The sequence below is a fragment of the Lepisosteus oculatus genome, chromosome 20 (assembly GCF_040954835.1).
Source record: "Lepisosteus oculatus isolate fLepOcu1 chromosome 20, fLepOcu1.hap2, whole genome shotgun sequence".
In the NCBI taxonomy this organism is placed as follows: Eukaryota; Metazoa; Chordata; class Actinopteri; order Semionotiformes; family Lepisosteidae; genus Lepisosteus; species Lepisosteus oculatus.
In genome coordinates, this window is record NC_090715.1 from 9,543,018 (window position 1) to 9,569,681 (window position 26,664).

A 26,664-nucleotide genomic window follows, 5' to 3' on the forward strand; every position below is an offset into this window, starting at 1 on the left:
TCCTGCTATAATGGAGGGGTCTGTAATACAGGACCCACTTCACAGTACAAAAAGAATGGGTTTGTATTCCAAGGACTGATCATGGAATATTTACTGTATCAAGAGTGAAGACACAGAATCAGCATCAGGGTTCCTTTTCAAGCAGCACCAGCACTGAAGCTGTAATCCTCAGTCAACATGTCTGTTAGGTTGGTCAAGAGACATGTTAGATTGCAGACTCTGAAAGATGGGTCTGCACTCCCAGGTTAGCCAAAGCAATGACACCAGTAGAAGTGTATCAAAAACAGAGTGAAAGCAGACATGAAGAAATGCAACATTGATGTTAATTACTGGGGATGGGGCGGGGTTGGGCGTATAGCACTTTGAGACCCCAAGATGTTGTAGAGAGATCACCATGACCAGATGGCACAGTACATAACCAGATATCTCAGGCCCCAACAACCTGGGAAGGAGTGTCCGATTCCTGTGTTAGTCTGAATAGTCACCCGTTGGGTTGACAAATCCTGTGGAAACTTGTAAATGTAGACTTCTTACATTTACAGGTGCAAGATATATTCATTACAAAACGCAATAAAATACTCACTTCTTTGCATTATTTTTTGTAAAAATACAACAGCTGTGCCCCTATAACCCAGGGCAACATAGAACAGATGTAAGCATCCCTTTATCTTAGTCATGAATTCCAGTTATTTCCTTGTAAAAAATGTAGCAGTCACGATCTCCCGTTGTAAGAACTTTATTTACGGTAGAAAAGTTTCCGCCCGGATTGTATTTACCGTGCACAGGCGAATTCGTTGTTGCAAGGACTTTGAATGGTAAGGTGAAAATAAGTAAAAATGACTTTGGGTTATTGTTATTTGTTTGTAATATCTGTAAAGAGGATGTTAAGTATTGTAATAAATCTTCAATTTTCAAACCAGAAGCATTGAAAACTTTCCCTAACTACAGAAAGATAAAGTCTGATATTGTGATTTGCGCTGGCTTTAACCTGCACTGTTCTGAGAGGTGCACGTTGGAGAATATAGACTCTAAAATAAAAAGTACTTTTCTAGCCTAGAGACGTTATCTTCGGGAATACGAAGGATCGTTCGTTTATAAGAACAGGTTATTGTTTTATCGCCTAGGCGTCCTTGAGGGAATAGGAGGGAATAGTAGTCGGTGCTGACGAATGCTTTGTGTTAATCACGCTCTAAAATAAAGAGTCGGTTATTACTACCGAAGTTTAAATATCGTGGCAGTAATACTCCTGGGGGTGAGTAGGCACCACTAAGTGGACTAATTTGATATGCAGGCTTACGTGTGGATGTGAAGGTATATTTGAACTACTGTAGGCTTACAGGACACCAGACTGCAGAGTGGAACAGTGGTCTGGGCTCTGGAATTGTAACTGAAAGATTGTGGGGCCCCACAACATTTGTACCTTGGGGAAAAGGTACTTCATTCCGTTTGTTGCAGTAAAGTCCACAGCTCTTTAACTGGATACAAATGCTCGTAAGTTTCAGATGTTAAGTGTAAGGCTAATTAATTAATAATTTCCTCGACTTTGTTAATTAGAGCGTACTTGTTTTCTTCTCGAGAAAGGAATGGGGTGTTTTTCTCAGAAAGTGCCGAGTGCGGAGCTGAAGGTATCCACTGAATAGCAGCAGGTGATACTGTCAGTGACAGCGGGGATTCATAGCATCAGCAGGTGCGCCTGCCTTTCGCTGTCTGGGGCAGCCCGGCTCCCTCCGTCTTTGTCTTTTCCTTGCACAGCCCTGAGAGGATGTGCCAGCCTGGAGACTCAGTCACAGCGGAACACAATGGGCTTGCCTCCATCTTTGCACGACAAAAAGTGTGTTGCTCTGCTTTGTCCAGCAGTGAGTTAAAACAGAGTTGCAAAAATGTTGCTCATTAGGCCGTCGGTGAAATTAACATTCCGGCCTCTGGAGAATAAAAACAGGCTAATGGGGGGAATCAGCAGTAGTAGAAACTGTAAGAACAATTGCCAGGCTTACATTAATATTGGCAGAGTCAGATATAAATCATGGAATGATATTCCATACGAAATTCTATGCAAGTAAATTGAAGTGCTGAATGAATGTAGAGGCTCTAGATATCTGTTAGTTACCACACTGCTCTTTGCATGAGAAATTAATTCATGTTCAGTTGCACTCAATCCAACGTTTTGTTTTTCTTTTCCATTTAATTTTCAGTTTTGAAACAAAAAAAAATGATGAGCATCAGAAAGGCGTCTGAATGAGGTCACCAAGGAGTCACACCGGCCACCCGAACAATGTTTCAGCTGCCTGTGAGTCGGACTGTGCACAGGACTGTAAGTCTCGCACTCACGCAACATGAGAGACGGAAGGGCTTCCTGAGAGTGCTGCTGGGCAGTGGGCTGGGAAGGGCATACCTGCACGGAGGGAGACTGGCATGGAATGGTGCAGTATCCCCAGTATTCACCCAAGCTCCACGCTTTGGGGACAGGCTGGCTATAGTGGATGTCAGTGGGAGGCACAGCTACCAGGATCTCTACAGCAGCAGCTTGGGTCTGTCCAGGCGGATTGCAGAAGTGCTGGATTGTGGTTCTGGTGACCTAAGGGAGAAGCGCATCTCTTTTCTGTGTGCCAATGATGCCTCATACGTGGTGGCGCTGTGGGCGTCCTGGATGTGTGGTGCCATCGCTGTACCTCTATACAGAAAACACCCCTTGTCTGAGCTAGAGTACATAGTAACAGACTCGCAGAGCTCTCTGCTTGTAGCGGGACATCCTTTCTCAGAGACGCTGCGCCCCCTGGCAGAGAAGCTGGGCCTCCCCTGTGTGCAGCTTCCCCTCTCTTCCAGCCTAAACTCCCTTAAGCCTCTACAGGAGTCCAGTCCTGTCACCGGAGACTGGGCAGAAAGACCAGCCATGATTATCTATACTAGTGGCACTACTGGCAGACCCAAGGGAGTCCTAAACACTCATCGCAACCTGCAGGCAATGGTAAGGAAGACGGTGGGGGAGGCCTTTGGGTTCTGATTGTGACTGCTCACCATGAATAGAGAAACCGATTTCGTTCTTTTTACAGCTCAAGAGTTTACTGCGTTTTGGAAAAGCGGAGCTGTGTAAAGTTTCGGATTTGTCTGGAAGCTAGCCTCCCAGCTCGTTGTCCATGCGTTCCTAACCTCCTCGACCTGAGTGATGTGAAATCTGGCCTTGTGCCGGGGGGCTGAAGCTTTCTGCTGTTGCAGCTGTGTTGAAAAAAGTCAGGTCGCGTATTTGGCAACTTCCATCCTGTTTCCACTTTGCCCTTTCTCACAGAGTCTGGAATGGGTTGTAGCCGTTTAATTGTAATCTCACCTTTCATCTAATAAGATCTTCTAAACTTTTAGTCATGGTTTGGGAGGACAGCACTGAAATGGACCTTTTTAAAACCATTTAATAATGTCTAGTGGCTTTTGACTCAGGGTTGCATAATATTTTTTACCGTCTTGATTGAAATGTAGCTTTTGCCTGGATACTTTAATTTGTGCTTTTTAGTATTTGTGTGCTGCCTCTTGAAATCGTTGGTTATAGTATTATGGACTTGAGTTTCAAGGCTATGCTGATAAGACTCAGTTTTATGTGTTTTACTCAGTTCCTGCGCCTTACAGCTTTCTGTCAGAAAATAAGATTTGTATGCATCAGAACTTTTGTTAGTTAAACTTAAATCAGCTTCACAAAGTAGCAGACTTTAGTATTGTTTAAGAGCCTATGTTCACCTCTGTAACTCAATTAAGACCATCGCTCAGCTTGTACATGCTGTGATTTAATCACTATTACTGGGGTAGTTTCCATGGTACTCAATATGATTATTAAGTCCAGAATTCAGCTGCCCTTGTGCTAATTAAAATCATTCTGCATTGGCACATAACTTCCATTTTCTGTAAATGGCTCTGGCTACCTGTGAAATTTAGAATGGAGTTTAAAGTTTTTTTTTTCTTAAATGTAAGGCACTGAATGACCTTACTCCAAATTATTTTGAGGACTTGCATGAGTGTAGTTCCTTAATCTGACATGATCTGATTCCAGATTTCTCACTCTGGTGAAGGTAAAGAGCCTTAATGAGCAGCTCACTCCCCAAATTCATTAGAGACTCTGCAGTTGCCAACATTTACAAAACTTTCTTTAAGTTTATTATGTTTTTTTACTATCTTATTTCATAATTCGGTATTACTCATGATTTCACTAAGTCTGTGTCCTGTTCTTTTTTTCTTTCAATTTGATTTTGGTTTTATTGTGTGTGCTATAGTATAGTGGTTTTGAAATCAAATAAGTGGTATTATTATTATATCCTTCCTCAGATTGTTTAGCACTAATATATGTAATACATTTCTTTTAGTTTCAGCATTGTAATTAAACATGCTTTCTTGGAATTTCTGAGCATATTGCAACCAATACTAGACTCAATTAAAAAGCCGTATGTAATTCACTAAAAGAATGTGATGTAGGTTCAACCAGATATTTTCTAGCTTTTGTTCCACCTTACTTCTCAGATTATTATTCATATTTAATATCTTAAAACTTTTCCTTGGGTCTCGTCCTATTTTTTTTTTTGCACGTCGAATATAAATACTTGCTTCTTTTAAATGAGCAATGGCGGGGCTTCCCATGAATGGGGAGTTTAGTTTGGAAGCCCATGTGACCTTCCAGGACGAGAGCTTGGCACCTCTTCCCCGGCTGCTGTTCCCGCCAGTGACGGCGCTGTCTCCCCGCCAGGTGCAGTGCCTGGTGTCCGAGTGGGCGTGGTCGAAGGATGATGTCATTCTGCACACTCTGCCCCTGCATCACGTCCATGGCATCGTCAACAAGCTGCTGTGCCCGCTGTGGGCGGGGGCCACCTGCGTCATGCTCCCGGAATTCCAGCCGCAGAAGGTACTTCCTTTAAACCCATACAGCCCTGTCCTTTCTGTGAATCCACTGCACAGTTGGAACTGGGCAACAGCATGCACACCAATGTACCGTTAGAAACAGTTATTATTCACAAGATGATATTATTATTATTATTATTATTCCACTCAGCCTGCTTTCCAAATGAGTACCGGGGGTTAATCCTTCCGGGGGCGATAGGCTGGCCGGAGCGTGATGCCGACCACATCACCTCCACCTCCAGTGTCGGCTGGTCAAGAAAAATGATGGCCCTCGCCCCCCATCCCCCATGATGGCCTGAAAAGGGACTGCCCTACCTATTGTTAGTAGTGGTAGTATTGTGGGATGATTAGGTTTTGATATGTTCTGTGAGGTGTTTGCACTGTTTGCTGGGTTAATGGGTTTTCTCTGGTTCTCTGGTTTCCTGTCACAGATGAAAGACATGCTGCCCTGGTTAAATCGCATCACCACATTTTGTGTATTATGAGCACAAAGCCTACCAGGTTACTCTCCGGCTGCCCGACCTTCTAATAATAAAGTAGCTAATGAAAATGAATGGATTTTGCTCATGTACATGACCCCCTTGTATTGTTAATATTGCAGAAGCTGTGCCGTCGCTGCCATTTTTAAAGGCAGCTTGTAAGCATTGTAATTATTTATTCTATAAAGTTTTCACTATTAATCATCATTGTAGTATGGTCTACTGGGCAGCTGTTTTATTCACTCCTGCGAAAGCAAGCTACGGCTCAGGTTGTCAACCTTAACAGCATGTGTGGAAGAGAAAGCTGTAAAGACCTGAAACAATGAAGTTGTGTAGGGTGTTGATGTTCAACCTTATCGGTTACTTGTCAGTTGTTTGAGCTAATTGTGGCTGCTCTCCAAGCCGCCAGAACCACACGCATCAATACAGCACTCTGAACTGACAGCCCAGCTCTTTCTCGAGAAACAAGACGGGCCCGGGTCAGTGGCGAGACGGCAGCGCAGGTTAGATCGCCGAGACAGCCTGTAGAATTTTCTTTCCCTTTGTCACGCTAAGCGTTTGAGTCCCTGTGATGGATTGCCTGGTGTGACTCTGTATCTGACCACGCCAACTCACTGGAAGGGGTTTAGAATCGAATCAATCGATGGGCTGACATTGAGAAATGAGTGTGTAAGACTGGAGGGGGGAGGGGAGCGTTTGCTGGGGTCCAGGAGATTTCGCCAAGGGCGTGATTGACAGGTAAGGGCTGCAAAGGACAGGAGGCAGAGAAAGGAACACAGAACTATTACAATACTCTAAGCAATATCAGCTTACCCGTAGTTTCTCTTACGATTCTCAGTGTTAATGAATGATAATAAGATACATTTATGACTTCTCATAATAATGGGCTTTTTGTGAAATAGTCCTTGCCTTACTCCCTTTCAGAAGGCTACTTAATATCAGTCATAAAATCTTCAGTGAGAAGCTTTCTCACCACGTTAAGCATACAGCATATTCACTGACTCGTCAGCTGTGTCATCATGGATAGATATTGATGGATTGCACTTTAGTCAATCGTTTTAAACCTATTTTCTTCCTGGGCTGCTGTTTTTTTTTAAATAAGAAATGTGGTCTTTATTGTGTGTGTGTGTTTTTATTTTTATACTTGGTCTCATAATAATATAAAGCATTCGCCAACTCACCCGCTGCTCTATGGGGGTTTCATGGAGGAAAAGAGGGTTTTCCGGGGTGGCTGTGAGGTTTGCTGCACGGATTCATTCTCCGGAGGCGCGTGTACATGTGGCGGGATGAGATGTGACCGCGCTGGCGTGTGAAACAGGTGGCCTGGTTCTGGAGGTGTGCCTCTGTCCTGGTGTGAAAGCTGTGCGAGTGGGCACTGGGCTGGGTACTTAACAGTCTGCAGGCTTCAGTGGGTCTGGTTGCGAGGTCTCCCAGGTGAGACTAGCCCTTTGAAGGATGTAAATTGCCGTTTTTTCTCTCTCCGAGTGCCTCCTCTGGGAAGCTCTCAAGTGGTTTGATAGACACGGCCTGAAAAGCACAGAGAGCGGAGGGTAAATAACACTTCATCTCTGAACTCTTGTGTTTAATGTCGGGGGTGTTCTCCGTTTCCTAGAGCGCTCATGATGTGCAGTAGTTTATGGACTGGTGTGCGCAAACACAAAACCGCACATTAAAACATCAACAAGTGTGACCATTGTTCTGTATTCACTGTAGTGTTTTATTTTCATGTGGTAAATACCGTAGAGACATTTTCTGATTTATTCTTCATTATACCTATAGGCTTTCCCAGTTTGTTCCTAAATATGCAGTTTCAGTCATTTTAAATATCCTTACAGCATGGATCTCTCCCAGTGACATTCTTAGATTTCTGGTTTTCCTAGTCCAATCCATAGACTGACTGACTTTTTTATTAAACTACTTAAGACCTGATTGAATCTTGTTTTTGCTTTTAAAAAAGGTTTTATAACTATATTCTGTGGAATACCTAAGACATCTCCATCCTCGTTTTGGGGGAAAAAGCATCAGACAAAGGCACTTTTTAAAATATGCACATCTCATAGTGTGTGTGTTGCACACTTTACGAAGAGCACATGTTTTTGATTGGACTCTAGAACAAATCTGTTGTAAAACATGTACTTTATGTAAAATAAAACACAGTGATTTTATTAATATGTGGAGAATGAAGCATTCTGGTGTACAGAGAAGCAGCCTGATCTGCTGTATACAGGGGCAGCTGGGTGTGTTGGCTGCCACACATCACCAAATAGAAACGCTCTAAACACGTTTCTCCTTTTCTCACAGTCTTCTTTGAAGACATCAGTGTCCGAACTGGCATGCACTCATACTGGAATATAATAAATGTACTAAAACCGTACTAGAGTGCAGGGTAATTTTTTATAAGGATCTGGTTAAGAAATTCCGATTTGGATTGGTAGCCCAGATCCAAAGGAACGCAGTACTCAGAACTGCTCACAGAAAACAGTTCTAGCACTTGGTACAGACATATACATTTTTTTGTTAGTTCTTCTTCTGCAGATCTGAAGGCAAATACAACCTAAATTAAAGGTAAATTAAAAAGTAGACAAAGGGATGGCCTCACAAATACATATTTGGGATTTATTGTGCTAACACTCAATTTGCCAGTGTCAGTATGACAAATTCCAAATACCAGCTGAGGACTGGGCTCATTTCAAACCGCTTCCAGCTTTTTCCTTTCACCCTCTCCAACCAGTGGAATGGCAACAAGAAAGCCCTTTAGTGTTGTCTTTTAGGAGTGATTTTTTGTTGTTGTTTCCTTTAAATGGCAAACGTGCATAGAAATGTAATGCTACAGTGAACAATGCATTAACTCTGGATACAAGGCAGGATTCTCAGTGCCCTGATCCCTTTGGAAAGACGGGGAGCCGGCAGTGCATGTAGTGTTGCTTTCCCTTCATAGACATTCGCTCAGGCAGAGCCCCTGAGAAGGAAAAGGGCCGGTTTTAGGATTGGGGTGACAATAAGACATTAGATGGTGCTTCTCTGACGTATGCTGAAATCTAACTATAAAGGGAGGACGAGAAGGCATGTGTAGAGAGGTAGAGGGAGAGAGCAGTTCACGGGAAGCTGCAGAGGACGATGAGACATGTTTAAGAAATAGTGGGCAGGGGGGGAGTGTGAGAGGCAGAGGGGGAGAAGACTGATAAGAGGAGAGGCAGCGAAGCGGGGAATAATGAAATGGAGAGAGAAAGAAGTGGGCCGAGGGAGAAGCGTGTCTTCTCCCGGGGGGGACCGCGAGAAGGAGAATCTGTCGTTCACCTTCAATTAATTCGCGCTTTTCTCCCGGCGTGCGCAGGCTGTGCACTGAGCCGCGCACCGGGCGTGTGGAAGGGAGAGGGTTGGTGTTCGCGCGCGACTGTGCGGACGTCTGTGTGTATGACTCAGTGTTCTGGCACAAAAGCTCCAAATAATACACTGCCGGAGGAAAAAAACAACTTCAATTCTGAAATATAGGTGTTGTGTTGATGACATGACCGCACGTCGCGTTTCTGTGTTTACTTGTGATTCTTAGATCCTGCCATGCTAAAAAGGTGGTAGAATGAGCTCAGAAGAATTCTGTATATTCGTTTAAGTGTTTTTTCATCATGATAAATACCAAATCCTCTTTGTGCCCATTTTTTACCAAGAGTAATTCCTTATCTTTTTGCTTTTAATGTTAATGATGTATTTGCATCCTTTCTATTACTGTATTTATTTTACATGACTGAGCGGGTAAACACATTCTGCCACAAAACATTTTTTTTAATTTTTATATTGAAGTCGACACTTGGTGGAAAGGGAGAGGGGCAATCATAAGAAAGTTTTGAAAGCAGTAAAGAACTGACAGAACGGATGTTGTCAAAACCCCCCAGAAATACTTTTAAAATACTAATGCTCTTGAAAATCCAAGCTTCTTTGCAGGCACAGAAAAGAATGAGGAAATTTAGACTGTAACATAGAAATCAAATGCGCTCTGTGTAGTTGCAAAAAGACATGCTTCTGTGAAGAAATCCTTCTTAGTCTACAGTGAATTCCAATTGAATTGAGATGTTCAAGGAAGATAAGGCGGCAGCTCAAAGCATTAATGGCCTGATTTGGTATTCACACTTCACACAGGAATACAGAGTTCAGCAGGTTAGTTAGGTATTATTACAGAATCGAGGTCTTCTCACGGCACACTTCCTGATCCAGGTTCTTCCCAGTCGTCATGCCTTGTACCTGTTTGTCTTCCTCTTGTCCTCTCTGCCAGGTGTGGGAGCACCTCCTGAGCTCCCAGGATCCTCGTGTCAATGTCTTCATGGCCGTGCCCACCATCTACTCCAAACTGATCGAGTACTACGACCGCCACTTCACCCAGCATCATGTGCAGGACTTTGTGAGGGCAGTCTGTAAGGAAAGAATCAGGTAGTTACAATATACTACAATAGACTAGTAATGTATTGTACGTAGTGAGTATTTTATCTGTGCATACCCAGTACATCATCAATTTCCCTTCAGGATCAGTAAAGTCTTATCTATCTATTAATGCTGAAGGACAGCTGCCATACCCATTGTGGTTTGATTGTCTTGAACGGTCTGTGTTGAATCCATTGATTTAACACTCTGCCCACATCTCTCTGAACTGAATAGGCAGTGCCTAGACTCACTCATACAATGTGCTAGCACTTTTAATGTAATTTTTTATTAACTTGTCTCATACCAATGAAATTATTCTTACGATCCCCATATTTCTGTAGGCGTTTCATATGCAGTTATACAACTTTGTTTTAATTTGTTGATTGTTGAGAGGATGTTGTATACTGAGACATTCTAGGTTTTGGGCATGCAATGAGTAGTCTCAAGAGGAAAATAAGTGCATCACTCTACAGTTAAGGGTAGATAATCACTGAAAAATGTAGTAGCGAAATAAATGTGTTACTGTAAAAGGAAGTGTGTTATCAGCGTGGTGCCAGGGGTGTTTTGAAATGCACAGCTAGTGCTCAAGTGATCTTGCCCTTTGAGAGTCTCACAGTGACCTTTGGCCTCTCTTTCAGGCTCATGGTGTCCGGGTCGGCAGCCCTGCCTCAGCCTGTGCTCGAGAGGTGGGAGCAGATCACAGGGCACACCCTGCTGGAGAGGTACGGAATGACAGAAATCGGCATGGCGCTGTCCAACCCGCTGAAGGGACCACGCATACCTGGTATTGTTCCTGTCAGACTGTGTGCTGTTACGCGGTTTGATGTCCTGTGCCATTTTTTGCTGTTTATAATTCCATTGTTTTTTCTTCTCTTGCTTTTTAAGTAGCATGTTGTTTACCAGTTTCTGGAAGCTATTATTGGCTTGCTTTTCTGTGCTGTGATGAATGTATTAATTACATATGGTAGGGCTTTAAAGCAGCAAAAGAGTACCAAAAAGAATTTGATGCCATTATCCACTAGTTCATTTTAAAGATAACTAATTGTTTGATTGTTTCTTCACTGTGAAAAACTAGGTTTATTTTGAATCCTCCAGTCTTTTTAAAATTAGCTCAGCGATCCTTTTATTGACGTTTCTCTAGCAGTCTGTGAACTGCCTGTGGTACTGAAGGAGAGGCTTTCTTATTAAAGTAGGTTAAACCAGATCAATAGCACCACGGTGCTTTGAGAAAAGAAGGGATAGCTTAGTTACTGCACCTCACTGAACCAAAACTGCAACCCAAGTGGAAAACTAGGCATTCGCAAGAAGGCTTAGAGGTTTTTTTTTTGTTTAAAATTGTAACATCAGGGCTGAAAGAAAACAAGAATTCCTGAATGTTTTAGATCAGAACCACAGAAGATTTTTAAAATAGTTGTTTCTGTTGTTGTGTAAGATGGTGTGAACGATCGTTCGTACGCTGCTGCCTCCGACTTCAAACATGAGCTCATCTGCACTCTGTTGTAGGGGGGAAACGGTGTTTGCGTGTCTGTTCCGCCGGTGTGAATAGAGGAAGGCAGCGCCTCTCTGTGCTTTGTGTTGGTGCCGGGAGGGGGCTTGTGTGTCCAGCGGTGTGTGTGGCCTCTGGCAGAGCTCCAGGGCGGCGGTGACCACCCCTGGGCTGCTCAGGACCAGGGCCCCCGCCGAGAGAGCGCGATGTGAAGGGCTGTGAATAATTCATGAGGAGCGGGCGCGGCGCACCGCGTTCCGCCTGGCTGGGCTCATTCAGCGGCGGTGCCATCGCTGCTGCCACCTTAATTGGCGGTTTAGATGGGCATGCTGATGAAGCCTTGTTAATGGCCGTCTGCGCAGTCAGGGGACTCATTGTGTCTTTGACAAGGCTGTCGCCGAGGGGCCCTCCTGCATTCCTCTACTCGCGCAGCTTCCTTCGGTCACACCGCCGCGCACACACAGCCGCCCCAGAGACCGCGCACAACCGCGGGGCTGCTAACAGGAGCACCACTGAAGTGCATTTATTTACAGCAGCTAGTTTACTCTAAGTAAACCTCGAAGTTGAATTTCTGGTGAAGCGCTTTTATTTCTCCTGCGAAAATTATGCTGACGGAGCCTCATTTACTTTGTTATTTTTAGACTGTCAGTCAACGCTCAGTACAGATGCTTTAATTTCCCTTACGGCTTTCCCCCACTCTATTCAGTTAACAGAGAGAGCTAAGCTATTTTTTTTCTTAAAGAATTGTTTTAAAGTTGTTCATACTGGACCCTAAATTAAATAACTGGAGTTGGTGATATTTTAACATCCCCTGTTGTTTGTAGTCATTTATTTTCAGATGTAATTCATTTGTAGAATTTGCTTATAAATCTAAATTCCCCAGAACCTTATTAACTTCAGTCTCATATGCATCAAAACTGTCCTGCAGTTTTCTGTCGGACAGAGCACCACAAGCAGTGGCTTGCTGGTATTTATTTAATTTAATTATGAATCCCATCTTATTATTGTGATTTGTCATTGTGCCTAAGTAGATTTTAAGATAGAAATACACATTTCCTGGTTAAACACAATGGAATAAAAACAAACATTTTTCACTATAAGTCAACAACCTGGGAAAAGAGCTGAAGTCTTAAAAGTGACATGTGTCAAAGGGCAGAAAGTGTTAAACAAAGAAGCCAAACATCTTAAGTCCTCATATGAAAGAGCTTCAGCCCTCTTTTTCGCTGACCCTCTTTCTATTGATTTTAAGAAATGTTTTCTGAAAATTGGCAGCTTGTTCAGCTTTAATACAGCCCTCCCTTCTACATCGGTGAGCAGATACAGAAGTCCTTTGCTGCACAGTATTGCTTTTTCAGAAATCATTTAGCCTACAGTTTGAATAACGCAGCACAGCACTGCATGTGTTGCTGCAGATCAACATGACTAAGACAGCTGCCCTAAAGCACTGCACCTTTGGAGACTCATCACAACGAAGTATATTAACGATTTCAAAGTTCAGCTATACGGTGTGAGCTGCATTGATAGTAGCATATACAGGGAAAAGAGATGTAACTGCCGTTTATAAATACACTGGATTAGCTTACAGTCTACTGTATATGAGTCAGCCTGTATTCTGGAGCTATCTAGTCTTCAGGGTTTTGTTTTACCCAATCTATTTATAATTTAATTATCTCAGTTATAGGGATTACATCATTTTTAGGTATTCAGTGATAATTTGGAGTCCCATAAACCATTCAGGACTGTAGTTCATCAGAAGCAAAACTGACTGTCCTGATTTATTCATTGTCTGTAATTACAGTGATGCATCTTCATGGCAGTACCTTGAAAACTCCACCAGTAACAAATAGGTTGTAGTGAGATTTGGACTTCCTTGTTCCTCATCTTAAAACCAATAGTCTATGATATGTATTTCACTGTGGAAAGCGTTTTGCATGAAGTAGGGGATTAAAAATGCTTTGAGTATAGTTGATGATCATTGCCTCTGCATGTCAGAGGCCTTGCTGAGCTAAGCGTGTGTATTAGTTGAAGGTGATGTGACCAGTATCTGTGTGCATTGATCGAGCACACATCAGTGTGGGGTCCCCGGGCCGCGATCAGCTGTTGATTTGATCTTGGTGTGTGTTGGTTGTGTAGGCTCTGTGGGTGTCCCCCTGCCTGGAGTCGAAGTGCGAATCCTCATGCACAACATCTCCAGTGCCACCATCGCTGAAGGTAACTGCAGGCTGACTCAGGTGAGTGTTGTATCTCCAGTAAGAACTGGTGCTTGAATATATCCAAATACCTTACTGCAGACAGTGCAAAGGGGACCTAAAGAATGACATTGAAACCACTGTATATGAAAATGAGATTTTGAAATTTCTTAAATTCCTAAATTTGTAGTGTACAGCGTACATACAGTAGTGATTCACATAGTGTTTACGTAGGTAGGTAATAAAAATTCCCATTGGAGCCAGTGCACAACATAGATTGTTCTAGACTGTCTTTAAGATTTGTCTGATAAATTGATTTGCTGAGACACCGCACAAGGGCGATGATTCGCAAAACCTTCTGGGGCAGGAAACCTCAAGTCAAATAACATCTAGCAGGGAAATCAAGTATTGGGATCAGCTGAAGGACTCGTTTCTTCTTCGACTCTTCTTCTTTCTGTCTGAGTCCAAGTATTTTTCAGATATCTTTACACAAGTAGTGTTAACAATTCGGATCATGTAGAGATGTTTTGTTTTGCTAGTTGCAGTAGACAAAAGAGTGCGAGATCAAGCAGCCGCGCGCGTTTTGAGAGCAGAGCTCTGGTTGGAAGCTGCTGGGTATCTCCAGGTGCAGGGAGTCGGTCAGTGTGCTGTGTTGGTTTTCGTTCCTGGCTCCAGGTCAGGCCTGGTCTGGAAGGAAAGGAAGGAGAGCTGGTGGTCCGGGGCCCCTCTGTCTTTAAAGAGTACTGGAACCGTCCAGAGGAAACCAGGGACTCCTTCACTGCTGACGGCTGGTTCAAAACAGGTACCGTTACTGACAGTCTGTCCCCTGAGTTGTGCTTCATCGTATCGAAAGTTATGCAAGTTCTTCTGGCAACTAACGCGTCTATACCTATCTTCTTGATGGCAGCCATAAAGATTATTTTTGTGGGAAGTGACAGTTGGGGAATATGGACATACAAAATGCTCCTTGCTGCACTTTTTCACAGTAAGGTTTTTTTTTTACCTCTTCATATGCAGCTGAAAGTCTCCTGCTTCCTCTGCACACATCTCGGAGACGTTCCCCTATGAGTAGCCCTCGTGTTTGTTTATAAACAGATCCAGATTTGCTGTGAAACCTGATGATGTTCCCTCCCCGTTTGCCACAGATGAGTTCAATGTGCCAAGGTGCTGAAACAGTGTTACAACATATTAGAATGCTGTAATTTTTGTATTTAAGTTCCAAGTGTTTGCCAAATACACTGCAATTAAATGATTAGTCTATTTTGGGGCTTGCTGATGTGTGTGCTGTATGTGTCTAGTTCTTAGCGTGCATTGTGTGTCAAAAAGTGAGCGGTTTACTGTGTTAATAGCCTACAGTACACAGGCTATTCTGTGGGAAATAGAAGTTAAAAGGCTTCTGCCATCTCTCAGAATAGTGGACATTTTCCGTTCTCCCCTTCTTAAATTGTTTTCAGTCCAGTCTTGTCACTGAGCTAAGCTGTCAGTATTCTGAGGCATTTTAAGTGTTCCCAGCGAAGTCCCCATGGAAGACTGGCTTTAAAAGCAAGGTTTGGGGAGATATGCAGAGCTTTGGATTGTCTGTAGCTCGACAGAGGAGAAAGGGAGGTTCGGGAATGCAGGATGGTGAGGTTTTAATTGGCTTTAAGGGGTGGAAGGACAGTGTTCCAGCACACTGCATGCTGCTGTCACACTCCATTAGCTGCACAGGCTGGATAATGAGAGAGCGCAATCAGCTCCCAGCAGACAAGTCCCGAAGCTACGGCCAGGCTGACACAGCCTTCTCGTCTCCCCCGGCACCACAGGCAACTCACTCCCACCTCTCCCTGCGTTTTTCATTTACTTCACTTTCCATCCTTCGGCAATCGCCTCCTATTACAACATGACAACCTACTTTTCAGTTTGTGCCTCGCTTAAAAAAAACATACAGGAGATTTAACGTTACAGCTAAAACACTTTCCTTTTCTTCGTCGTGAATTCTAAATGTACAGCATGTCACAGTTCACTGTATCACGTATATTATAATATTTATATGATGTGGCTCAATTTTACATTTTTAAAGATTTTTGTCTCTGGTTTTCATCCCTAAAGCATATTTGTTGCAGACTGGTTTAGAGCTATGGATGTCATCAGGTGTTTGTTTATACAGTACACTTAAATGTATTTTTTGGGAAGAAAATACACATAACGAGAGCATCGGCTGCATTTTGTTTTTTTTCAGTGTTTCCAGTACTGGTATAGACGCACAGTTAATTCGCATTGACAGTTCCACGACGATAGAATTAAATATGACCAGCACAACTCGGCATTGGTCAATACAGGTGTTAAATGTGTGTTTGTGCTACACAAGGAGACCCACTGCTAAGAAATCTGTAGCAGGAGATCAAGAGAGCGGTGCACCACTATGTTAGCCCAAGGCCCTCCTTCTCTGATTCTCCCACTATTAGTTTTATTAGATTCTGCGCCTAGTTGTGTAGGAGATGGGGGAGGCATGGGAAAAGCTAATCCCATCTCGCACTTCTTCTCCAACAAAGAAACAGTTGCGGTAACTGTCCAAACTCAGTCCCTGTTACCAAATATTTAACCACCTGATTCTCATTACCCCTTTACTTGTGATAGGTCAGCTAGGGGTTTAGTTATTGTTTCACATACACTAATTGCTCATTTTTCATCTTTTTCAAATACATACAGTACACCATTATGTCTCAGAATACATTGCATTGTTAAATCTAAAATCCTTTTGGTTATTTAGGACAAGAATATCATGGTAAGATCTTGTAATTCCCCAAATTATATATTTTTTCTCTGTACTGTACATTTCCCCTAAACAAAAAACCCTAAAAGCTAATACAATATTTTAGAAAATAAGACTATATACATTCCAGGAGAAAATAGAAACATTAGTCATGCATGTCAAGAACCACATACAGTGTCTGGAAGCCGTTTTAACATCTAGAGTAAATAAATAGTATATAGCAACTGCACAATGTGAAGATGCAGAATAACAGAAGTGAGCTACTTAATTTTACTCTTTAGCAGGAGTACTACTATGCCAAACAAGCAAAACAAGAATGCTCCTCTAAAGAGTAAATGGCATATCTTCTTGCCTACAGTGCTAGACGCACGCCCAAGAAACAAATACAAACAGAAGCAAAAATCAAAATATGTGGAGAAACTAAAAACCTAACGGAGAGGGGCTGAGCAACAGGAGTTTCAGTGGTGAGTTGCCATACCACCACCACCACCACCCTGGTCACTTGATGTCCAGCCGTGATACTCCTGTAGTTTAAATCCACTTGCACACTTCAAGATACTGTACGACTGCTCTACCTAGTTTTGCCGCACCTAAAAAATGTGTGCGACTACGTTTGTTTCTGCAATCCCTCTCCTGGTCTGTCTTGACATTTTTTTATGAAGAACGTCTGACTGTTTAATGGGGGCTCGATTATTGATGCTTGATCCTATTTTATGGGTTCTTATGTGGCACAGTCTTGGAGGGGAGCGGGTGTTGTGCGAGGCATATCTTTTACTACAAATTACATTACAATACAAGAAGGTGCTCATGGGGGGGAAAAAAAAATATTTGAGTGTTTGTATGGGTGACTAAAACACGCTTTTGAGTTCTGAAGGCATGGCGTGGGCAGCACAGCTGGAAGGATGAGCAACACAGGGACTCATTGTAAGCTTTTCTCCCGTGTCCCAGCTCCCTGGGGGCTGTGGGAGCCAGGAGACTTTGGGCACTTGCCCGACGATCAATATCAGCTTCATTTGCAAATGTCTGTGGTTTTAATTACGTAAGTGATGCTACTTGGTGTCAGTGGCACTTCTATAGATAATCTGTCGCTGGGCCTGGCTGCACACTCCTTTCATCTCCACACTCATTTGTTAGCATTGATTTTTCTTTTTTTCCTTTCCGGCAGCCCTGTTTGAGCTATCTGCATTGTAAGACAGCCAAGAAAAGAGCTCAGGCTTAATCAGCAGCCTGCTGTCCTTCCTGACCCGAGAAACCGGTAATATTTGCAGCAATATTAAAATTATTTTCTAATACAAATGCTTTTCTGTGTAAATTCAAGTTCGGAACACCCATAAAAACACTGGACTTGGGATTCCTTCCATTCAGTTTGTAAGCAGCTAAGCTTTATTGTTCCATGTCCAAGGTGAAATAAAATATAGTGTATTTCCAACAAAGTAAATAGGAATTTGTACAAGAACACATTTTGGCAAGTGTATTTCATGTTAGTATGAATATCTTACGAGATCATATTTAGATCATTTAGAAACTATTCTAGAATATATTTTTATACTCTGCATGCAGATATGTCTATGAACATTTCACATTGTCTATGAACATAAGATTTAAATCATATTTCCCTTCCAGATCTGTTCTATGCAATGTTATGCTAGAATAGTGGTTTCAAGTGGTAGTAGCACTTTTATGTGGACATGTGGACAAAACATTAACCATATTTTGTGCCTTATTTTTATAATAAATATAATAAAATCCTGAACTGAGTATTTGCTCTAAAATACAGGCTGCTCACCTTTTGCCTCCTGTTTTTTTTTTTGCATCCATGCCAGATGTGTTTATAGCTAGTAGGGATCCAGGTGTGCAAACTAAGCATTTAAAACAAATGCTTAAACGTGATTGTCTTTTTTTTTTTAATGACTGTATGCTGAAGAATACTAGCTTCAGCCAAAGTAAATTGCTCTAGAAGGGCAGCTTTCCTTTTCCAGGGATTTATTATGCAGTTTAAAAAAATGGCAAAAAGCATAAGCAATTTTCTCAGTGCTACATGCTCATGCTTATGATGAATAATGGACATACTCTAAAAATAGCTAGTTCCTCAATGAGCACTGTTTTGGGACTCGATTAGCCCTTCTGCTTATATATAATGGGACTAGAGGATAATATTGCTTAGTCTTAGGAAGAGGTGTGTTAACTAGGTTAACTAGGCTTTAGGAGATCACACACTTTTGCTGTGAAATCACGGCAAAGGACACCTCTAAGTGCATCTTAATGAGGCTGAATCTGATGGAGGCAGAGATTAGATGCTAGACTTGAACCAGGGCTGGTAAGCGTTTATTTGTGTGTGTGTCAATGTCGAGGATTTTGTTTACCTCATGCAATAAAACTGGAGTCTTCTGGGTATATCAATTTATTATGACTCCCCGTACACTATCAAAGCCTATTTAAGCACTATTTCAGTGCCCACAGCTTCACTTTCCTAATGCATGTTCCTTCAATGTCATATTACACCCCAGGTAAAACTGTGCCTGTGTGAGGCAAGGGCTCTGGAATATAGGCTACACACAAAAACAGACCCAGCAGGGCTCCTGTGGCATGCTGTATACTGAAGAGCTGCTGCTCCCCTCAGTCTTAATGCTCCCAAGTGTTTTCTTATTCCCTTTGCATACTGGTAACTCCTAAAAGATTAACTGTTTTATAGGAGGCTGCTTTTGTGTTACTATATATAAATTCAACCCTGGAAAAACAAGATATTAACTAATGTGAAAGCCTGAAGGAGACAAGACCTAGTCACTTGATTAAAGCAGTTCTAATGATTAATGGACTATTTTAAAAGCATAAAAAAGACTAACTGTCATCAGTGGTCCTCAGTTCTCTAAATTTAACTTGGTTTTGAATTGAGACAAAGCTGTGAAAATGTGTTTTTAAAGATTTACTAAGCATGGAGTGAATTTTCACTAGTTTATTGCATGGAGAACATAAGATCATAGAACATGAGGGGCTGCAGATAAAAAAGGGGTTTGTTGGGCTCTTGTTGCTCTTTAATTTATTTTCAAAGAGTAAAGAATTATTTTTGTGTAATGGCGACCAGAACTGAACACGGTGTTTTGTAGATTTGGATATTCTGTTAGCATTTATCGTTTCCACTCTTTGTCTTTATGATGATGTGGAAGAATCTACATCAACACCAAGATCCTTTTTCAGAGGACTTGTGTAGCTTTCTTAATTTCTGAATCACCCACATAACAGTGTACAGTATGTTCCTAATGCTAATGTGGATTACTTTGCATTTACCAATGTTAAATTCCATTTGTCAAGTCCCTTGCCTCTGTTTCTGTTTCCAATTCCCACTCATTTTGTATCTTCTTTAAAAATAACTAGTTTATTACATATGCAAGAATCTAAATAATTCATATAGATCAGGAATATTAACGATCCCTGTGGTACTCTAGTGCTTACATCGGCCAAGTTTGATCTTATACTTCTGAAGACATGCTGATACTCGTTTTATCAGATCTCTATCGATGTGCATAGATGACCTTGGATCTTCATGGTTTTTAAATTGAGAATGCTTTATGAGAGACCTTATAAAAAGCTTATTCGTGTTGTGTGCCTCAGTGTTACCCAGCTGTAGTTATTGCTTGTCCACCAACACCACTCACTGCCATAACCTAGCTGTCTGGAGAGGACCCCCATCCTAGTTGTGAGCAGACTTGTCTGGGATCAGAGAAGCTCAGAGTACCTGCTTTGACACCAAAAATCTGAATATTTGGTCATAAAAGATTCCAGGGCACTTTTCATTAGAGCAGGGATATTATTCCTGCTCCTGTTATTATTGGTGAGGGCATTTTGCACTTCTCTCAGCTGTGAATTGGGGCTTCTGAATCAACATTCAATTACACATCATGGCAGCAGAGAATAAACTACTATGATATGTGAACTGTAATACTGTTCTTAATTAGTACTAATATGCATTCTTAGTGATTAAATAATACTTATAGTACTAGAAAATACTGATATGATACAGCCATAACTTTTTTCCCCCTTGTATATTAAATTAGTGTTATACATTAAAATAAAAAAAACGTATAACCAGCCTCAAGTGAAGGAGTTGCTCAAAACATTAATGAATTTAGTGATTCCTCGAATTAGGCCTGTTTCAGGCCCCAAACCAAACCTCAATGGTTGCCCTTTATATGTATATCAAATAGAAAATGCAGTTTGTAAGAGCGCACGTTGAACGTTGTGTTGTGGCTAGCATAGCCTTCATAAAAAAAAGTAATATTTTAAATCAGGTTTTATTTAAAGAAAAATAAAAATGTTTTCAGTTTTGATTGAAAAATAACCCAGGGTGTTGGCCTGCCTAGCTAACTAGCGATAAAGAGCTACACAAGTGGATGGCGTGGCGACAACCAGCTCCGGCTCTGGCTGTTTTCAGATGGCATTTAGGAAGAATCTTAAATGACTTTCATGTTTTATCTCTGTCAAAATCCACCAGAACATACAGTATCAGCAGCTACTTGCTGGGGTGAATGAGCATTCAACAATTTCTAAAGGCAATATAGTGTGTATATATAGCATATGAATAATTTGCAATGGTTACATGTAATACATTGTAATATATCAACAAATGATCCAGAAATCAATTTTTCTGGGTCTCTGCAGTACTAGGTCTACAAGTGTGTGCATCATTCAGATCACCACAAATGGGACTGCAGCCAGGGGGTAGCCTGGGGAGACTGACTCGTTAGCAGAGCTGCGGATAGTTAGGGATAGATGGAGAGCGAAGAGAAAGTTCAAGCCCTGTTAGTCATTAATTCAGGAGTCGAGAAAACTGGCTGGTGGTCAGGAAGACTGGTGGTTTTCTTAGGCTAAAAAGAAAACTAATAGGAAACATGGCACAGTCCTAATATGGTTCACTGACCTGCTTTCGATTCTTTTTTTTTCCAGTTTCTCCCCTCTTGTGCGGAGAAAAACAAACAGTCTTGTTTCAGATAACACTGTCAAGAGCGGGCAGTTTCTTGGCAAAAAGCAAGTGTAAGAGCCCTGGACCTGTACGCTCACTCTCTCCTATTTGAAACTGACCTGGACAAGACAATTTAGAGAGGCGCAGCTTAGCTAATGTGTTTTTTTGGCAAATAGGGGTTTGAAATGGTTGGAGTGTGACAGGGAGATTCCTTGGAGATGGCAGTTTACTTACCATCAACAAAACAATGTGTTTCTGCAGTGTGACAGTGGAGGGATTAAAAAGTCAGAATGCAATGAATCAAATTAACATAAACCACATTTTACTCTCTATAATTGCATTTCTATTAGATGAGCTGGGTAACTCATCTAAGTGTAAAGTGCTTTTATGTGTAATATTAATTGCAAGAAAGAAACCATGACAAAAGTTAAGGATGATAAATATTATTAGACCTGCAATTTAGTTGGTAAAGTCTGTTATTCATCCTCATTAGCTGTATGGTTCAACTGTCTGTCTTTTTATGCTGGCATTAATATTCATGTATCTGATTGTTTTATTATTTTTAAAATATGTTAGATTGTTAGACCTCGTTAACTACAAGAAGATGAGCCGTTCGGTTGCAAAAAGAACGATGTTGAAGTCAGTTGAGGAATATCTGATGTGACAAGTATTATTACCCAAACAAATTATCCCCCTTAATTAAAATGCTATTACATCAAACATATTTTCAGTCGGAAGTGTAACACATATATTTTTTGTAAGTTTTGTTTTTGAGAGTGGAGAACAGCCCAGAACAAAAGGCTGAGAAAGGATTCCTTGCAGCTATTTAGACAGTTGATATCATCAAGAAACCAGAATTAAACTCCAAGGTTAGAGAGCATGGCTTCCAATAGCACGAAGGTGAATGCCAGACCACTGCTCTCGCCCACAGTCTGTGGAGGTGTGCTCTGGTGATGCTCTGGAATGTGGATTCTGCCCTTTCCGCCCCCGCACACACCTCTGGCAGCGAGGCAGTGTGCGGTACTCTTGAAGGGAGAGGGAGGGAGGGTACGATGTCTGTGTGAGGCAAGCTGAGGCGACTGGCCGTCACGAGACCTGCTCAGCCACTCACACTCACAGAGATCTCTCCGGTAGCTGGGAAGCAGTGCTGTCAAGTGCATGGCCACTGGCAAGGTTTAATGTAGAATAAGCAGCAAACTAGAAAATTCTCATTTGTATGGCATCATACTGCTTGATTTGATTTTTCTGTCTTTCTGAATGGTGTTTATGTGTGTATCTACAATATATACAGTGCACTCCAGATTTACATAGATCCACCCAGATATAATAGAAGCAAGAACCATATGACAGAGTGAGGTATAGACTGGGTAATGCGTCTTGCACAAAGCAGTTCTAAAAATGTTATGTTTGTGATTGTCATACTTTTCAAGAGTGCAAGGTTTTGTCAGAATGTAGCTCCAGAAAACATGAGGGTCACATTTGTTCAGATTGTTACATATTTCTTTAAAATAAATCCCACACAAACTTATCTACAGTAAAATTCTGCTCTTTGGAAGTGCAGTGGAATCCACCGGAATTTCATAGGGGTATCTAAAACTTTCCTTTTTCCCTGCGGTGTGAAAGGAGGTTCAGGACTAGTGTGTATCATCATGGTTAAGGTGGGTGAGCTTTCTCAAGACTGCCGGGTGGTAAATTGACCATTTGTTAACATGTACATTAGTTGGGGGAAGGCTTTAAAATAATAATAAGAAAAGTTTAATCTACCACTTCCTACTGTAGTGTCCATTTAAAAAAAATCTAAGGCACTGTCATAGTAGCAACCCTCCCAAGATGAGGACGATACTGTATTTTACAACCAGGGGATGTGAAACAAGTGGTTTGGCAGCAAACTATAAATCCAAAGGCAACCTTTGGTGATCTCCAATACAGACTTGCAATTCAAAGTCTCGTGCATGAATGGGACATTCATGGCCAGCTTGCAAGGAATAATCTTCTGAAAGTGCGCCACAAAAAGATGAAACTCTAAACTGCATCTGTGTGGCAATCGCAATCATGTCTTATGGGTCAGATGAGCAACACCATTTAGCTTTTACAAGACGCTCATCAGTGTAAAAACTTGCCCACTGTGAAATATGGCAGTGAGTCTTTTATGTCTGTGGTCATTTTGCTCTTACACGTCCTGGAGCACTTGTTAAAATAGAGGAAATCATGAACGCCAACATGTACTGCAACATTTTAGTCAGACACAGAGTGATATGGCTGCAGGCCATGTCATGATATATATGACTTTGTGCTATTATTTAAACATATTTTTAGACGTTTTAAGCGATCTGTGAATCTTTGTTACATTGTTTTTTGTCTATTTCATTGTAGGTATGAATAAATCTGTCAGGCATTATATATATGTTTGTATGTGCACAGTATATAAACAGTATTGGAAATAGTTGTGGTATCTGTGAAAACTGAAAATGAAGTGCAACTGGATTTAAAATGTAATTGACATGCAGTATGATAGAATTCCATCCTGGTCTAAAACTAAAATTCACCATGATAAAATCTTGAGTTGCTTGAGTTGATCACACTATGATCAGCTATCACGCAAGCAATCAGAAAGTTTTACACCCATGCAAGGATGAGAGATGATAATGTCACTGTTGTAGTGAATGCTGTGGTTCCTAGAAAGACAGTAAAATAATGATCTTGATACACACACATAAAAAATACTAAATTATGTATTTTACTGCATCAAAGAATGTTAAAAATGCTGTATACGGGGCAAGATTTAGTCTTCTGCCTACAGTATTTATTGTTGAAGGAGTAGAAGCTTACTCCAGTTGTGTTTCAGGAATAGATATATGAAAGAATCTGATAAGTGGACTGAAATCTGATACTGTTTATATTAGAACCGAAGTCAGGAAGTCCAAACTCCTCAGAAGTACTGTACTGAAGTACCTCAGGGTATGTCCTTATGATAGACAGCAATCTAGCGGCAGGTGCAGATGTTAATGTTACATCTAAACATGCTGGTGCACATTACCACAAAGTGGCTTTCATGGGGGCTGACCATAATTCTAAGGTCAGATCACTAAAGCGAAGATCTGAAATGGGCAGGAGAAATTAAAACACATTGAAATTGTCTCCGCATCTCTGTGTAAATGTCGCCTCTCACCTGGTTCTCACCTGGGTTACAAGTGCCAGTAGGTCTATTCTGCACCAACAATCCCACTGGACAACAGGTAAAGAGAGGATGTAAGAAAATACAGTTGGAACAAGGGGGGAATTTTGGTAGATCAGATTCAAGTCCCACGTGGATGATCCTTACGTGAACATGGTAATGATCTTTAATGACCCAGTAATTCAGAACTTGGGTTTAATGTTTCATCCAAAGGACAGCACCTCCTACAGCTGTGCTCCTGGTCACCATTGGCTTGGACATTATGGTTCAAAGGGAAAAGTGCCGCCCACTGGTCAGCCAACTCTGTTTACAGCAGCAGTGTGATTTTCCTTTGGTCTGTTGCCCTGATGCATAATATAGTGACTCTGCTAGTACTATGGACTAAAGCAGACAGAACTTTTTTCTGCAGACCTTATTATAAGAAAAAGTTTAGTGCATTTACCCATATCCAGTGATCAGTCTGAATCAGTCTTAGCCTCGCTTATTTTCTCCTCCCACAACTTCCACCATCTAATTGCTTGTGTGCCACCATTTCTTTTTTCTCAGAAACATTAAACAATTAGGCTCCTTATCGTTTTAATTAGGAATCTCATTCAACCATATCTTCTACCACTCCAACAATAAAATGGGTAGAATGGTAAGATCATTTTCTCCTGCAAACATCCTGCTAATACATTATTCAGTTAATGAGTAAAATGCATCTTTTGTAATCTCAAGTGATTTTTCTGTTTATGGATTAAGATCATTTCTGAAAGAACGTTATTTGCTTGTATGTCAAAATCAAATTCTCTTAAGATTAGAAACTGGAAAATGCGTTGTGTTGCGTCTTATGTTTTTGGTATTGGCCGATTTATATTTCTCGTTAAATGTGAAGTAACAGGTATTTTTCTCAGTTATCAATTTAAATATTCATTTACCATGATTTAATATTAATAATAAAATAAATTAGAATTTAGCAGTGAACACAAATTAAGCAAGATAACAATGTAAAAAGATCAATGCAGAAATGAAGAAGGAGGCAAGCCCTAGTAACTTTCCATTATCATACCTGGCTTTTTAACTTTACATCTTAAACAAGCGGGGGGGGGAATTATCATTTCAATGGAGGGATTAAGGTTTTAAATCTTCAATTGACTTTCTCCAAGATCTCTTCAGAGACTTTCTTAAAAAACAAAATCGGGGAGAAACTGGCTTGTATTGTCATTAAACCTACAAAGCTGCTTTTATCAGGAGTCATGTTGAATGGGTGTTCATTTTCGGATTCATTTGCATAAAAAGGAGAAGAGATTCAAAGGTGCGTCTCTGTGACCAAATTATTCTTTAGCGTAAAAACTGTAAATACACTCTTACTGTGTTAACACCCGTCCACTTTCTCAGTACTCGCCCCCACCCCCCTCCCATTACCTCAGCCTATCAGCAGAAAGCAGTGGTCTGTGAAGAAATTCCCAATATCTAAATTTACACACTGTATCAATCTTGTTTAATAGACTGGAAAGCTTATTGCGCCGTTGCAGAGCTGTGAAAGAGGGCAGCGGTGATAAATTGCACTATCCCTGCGACAGCCGCCCGTGATGTATAATGAAATATTTATGATTTATCCCGGCTAATAAACTGAAATGAAGTGCGTGATGTATGAGAGCAGATGGGCCCTGTGTTGACGCTGTGCTCTTCACCAGTGCAAGCAGAGGGAGCTGGAGAGGGGGAGAGACCCAGACTACGTGTGTGGCGGCTGATTTTGTTTGTGCTCTTGTGCGTGGAGTTAAGGTGTTTTTTTTTTTCCCCCCTGCTGTATTACTCTCTTCTGAAATCACTATTTGAAATCCACGCAATGCGAAGTTAATTATAAATTATTTGCGGTTCCACGCTTCTGATGGTTGCGTGTTGATTGGTTGATTGACGTTCCCAGCTTTGTGGGTGGTTTTTTTTGCAGTAGTGCTGAGGCTCTGAGGCTTTCGCTTGACAGATTCTCCTGCTTTTTTTCCTCGTCCTCCTTTAGGCTTTTTCAGCTCGCCTATTAGCCTCCAGGTAAGAGAGAGAAGTGGGCATGCCAAATGTGGGTCTGTACCAGCTGTACAATCAGTCACAGCACCAGCTCATCGCCTTCTGCTTGGCCTGGTGTCTTCCCAGGTGGGATAGTCAAGTCTGCAGTGCAAAGAGCCAAAGGTGGCCCAGAAGATGCTTTTTTACTGCGTTTTTCTCTCTGGAAACTTAAATGAAAACCCCTTCCGACATCACATGTGAAGGAAACATGGTAGTGTCAGCTCGGCTTCCCAGTTCCTCTTTGCTTTTCCTTCCGGTTGCTGAACTCTGGTCTCTCTCATTATCACACGGTTAAAAAGAA

General features: G+C 41.5%; 1 protein-coding gene across 3 annotated transcripts in view; it reads left to right on the forward strand.

Moving 5' to 3' along the window:
• Window positions 1-776: 776 nt before the first annotated feature.
• acsf3 (acyl-CoA synthetase family member 3) overlaps window positions 777-26,664 on the forward strand; it is a 29,966-nt gene continuing 4,078 nt past the window's right edge. Inside the window, exons 1-8 of one of the 3 annotated variants that reach the window (XM_015368005.2) lie at window positions 777-815; window positions 2,193-2,965; window positions 4,721-4,876; window positions 9,619-9,773; window positions 10,403-10,548; window positions 13,384-13,481; window positions 14,115-14,241; window positions 14,457-16,377. In XM_015368005.2, the coding sequence (XP_015223491.2) occupies window positions 2,273-2,965; window positions 4,721-4,876; window positions 9,619-9,773; window positions 10,403-10,548; window positions 13,384-13,481; window positions 14,115-14,241; window positions 14,457-14,530 (1,449 nt within the window). In that variant the 5' untranslated portion in view covers window positions 777-815; window positions 2,193-2,272 and the 3' untranslated portion in view covers window positions 14,531-16,377. Of the gene's footprint in view, window positions 816-2,192; window positions 2,966-4,720; window positions 4,877-9,618; window positions 9,774-10,402; window positions 10,549-13,383; window positions 13,482-14,114; window positions 14,242-14,456; window positions 16,378-17,356; window positions 17,447-26,664 lie in introns of those variants that run through there. The other 2 variants (XR_001480871.2, XM_015368003.2) reach the window with 2 other exon arrangements.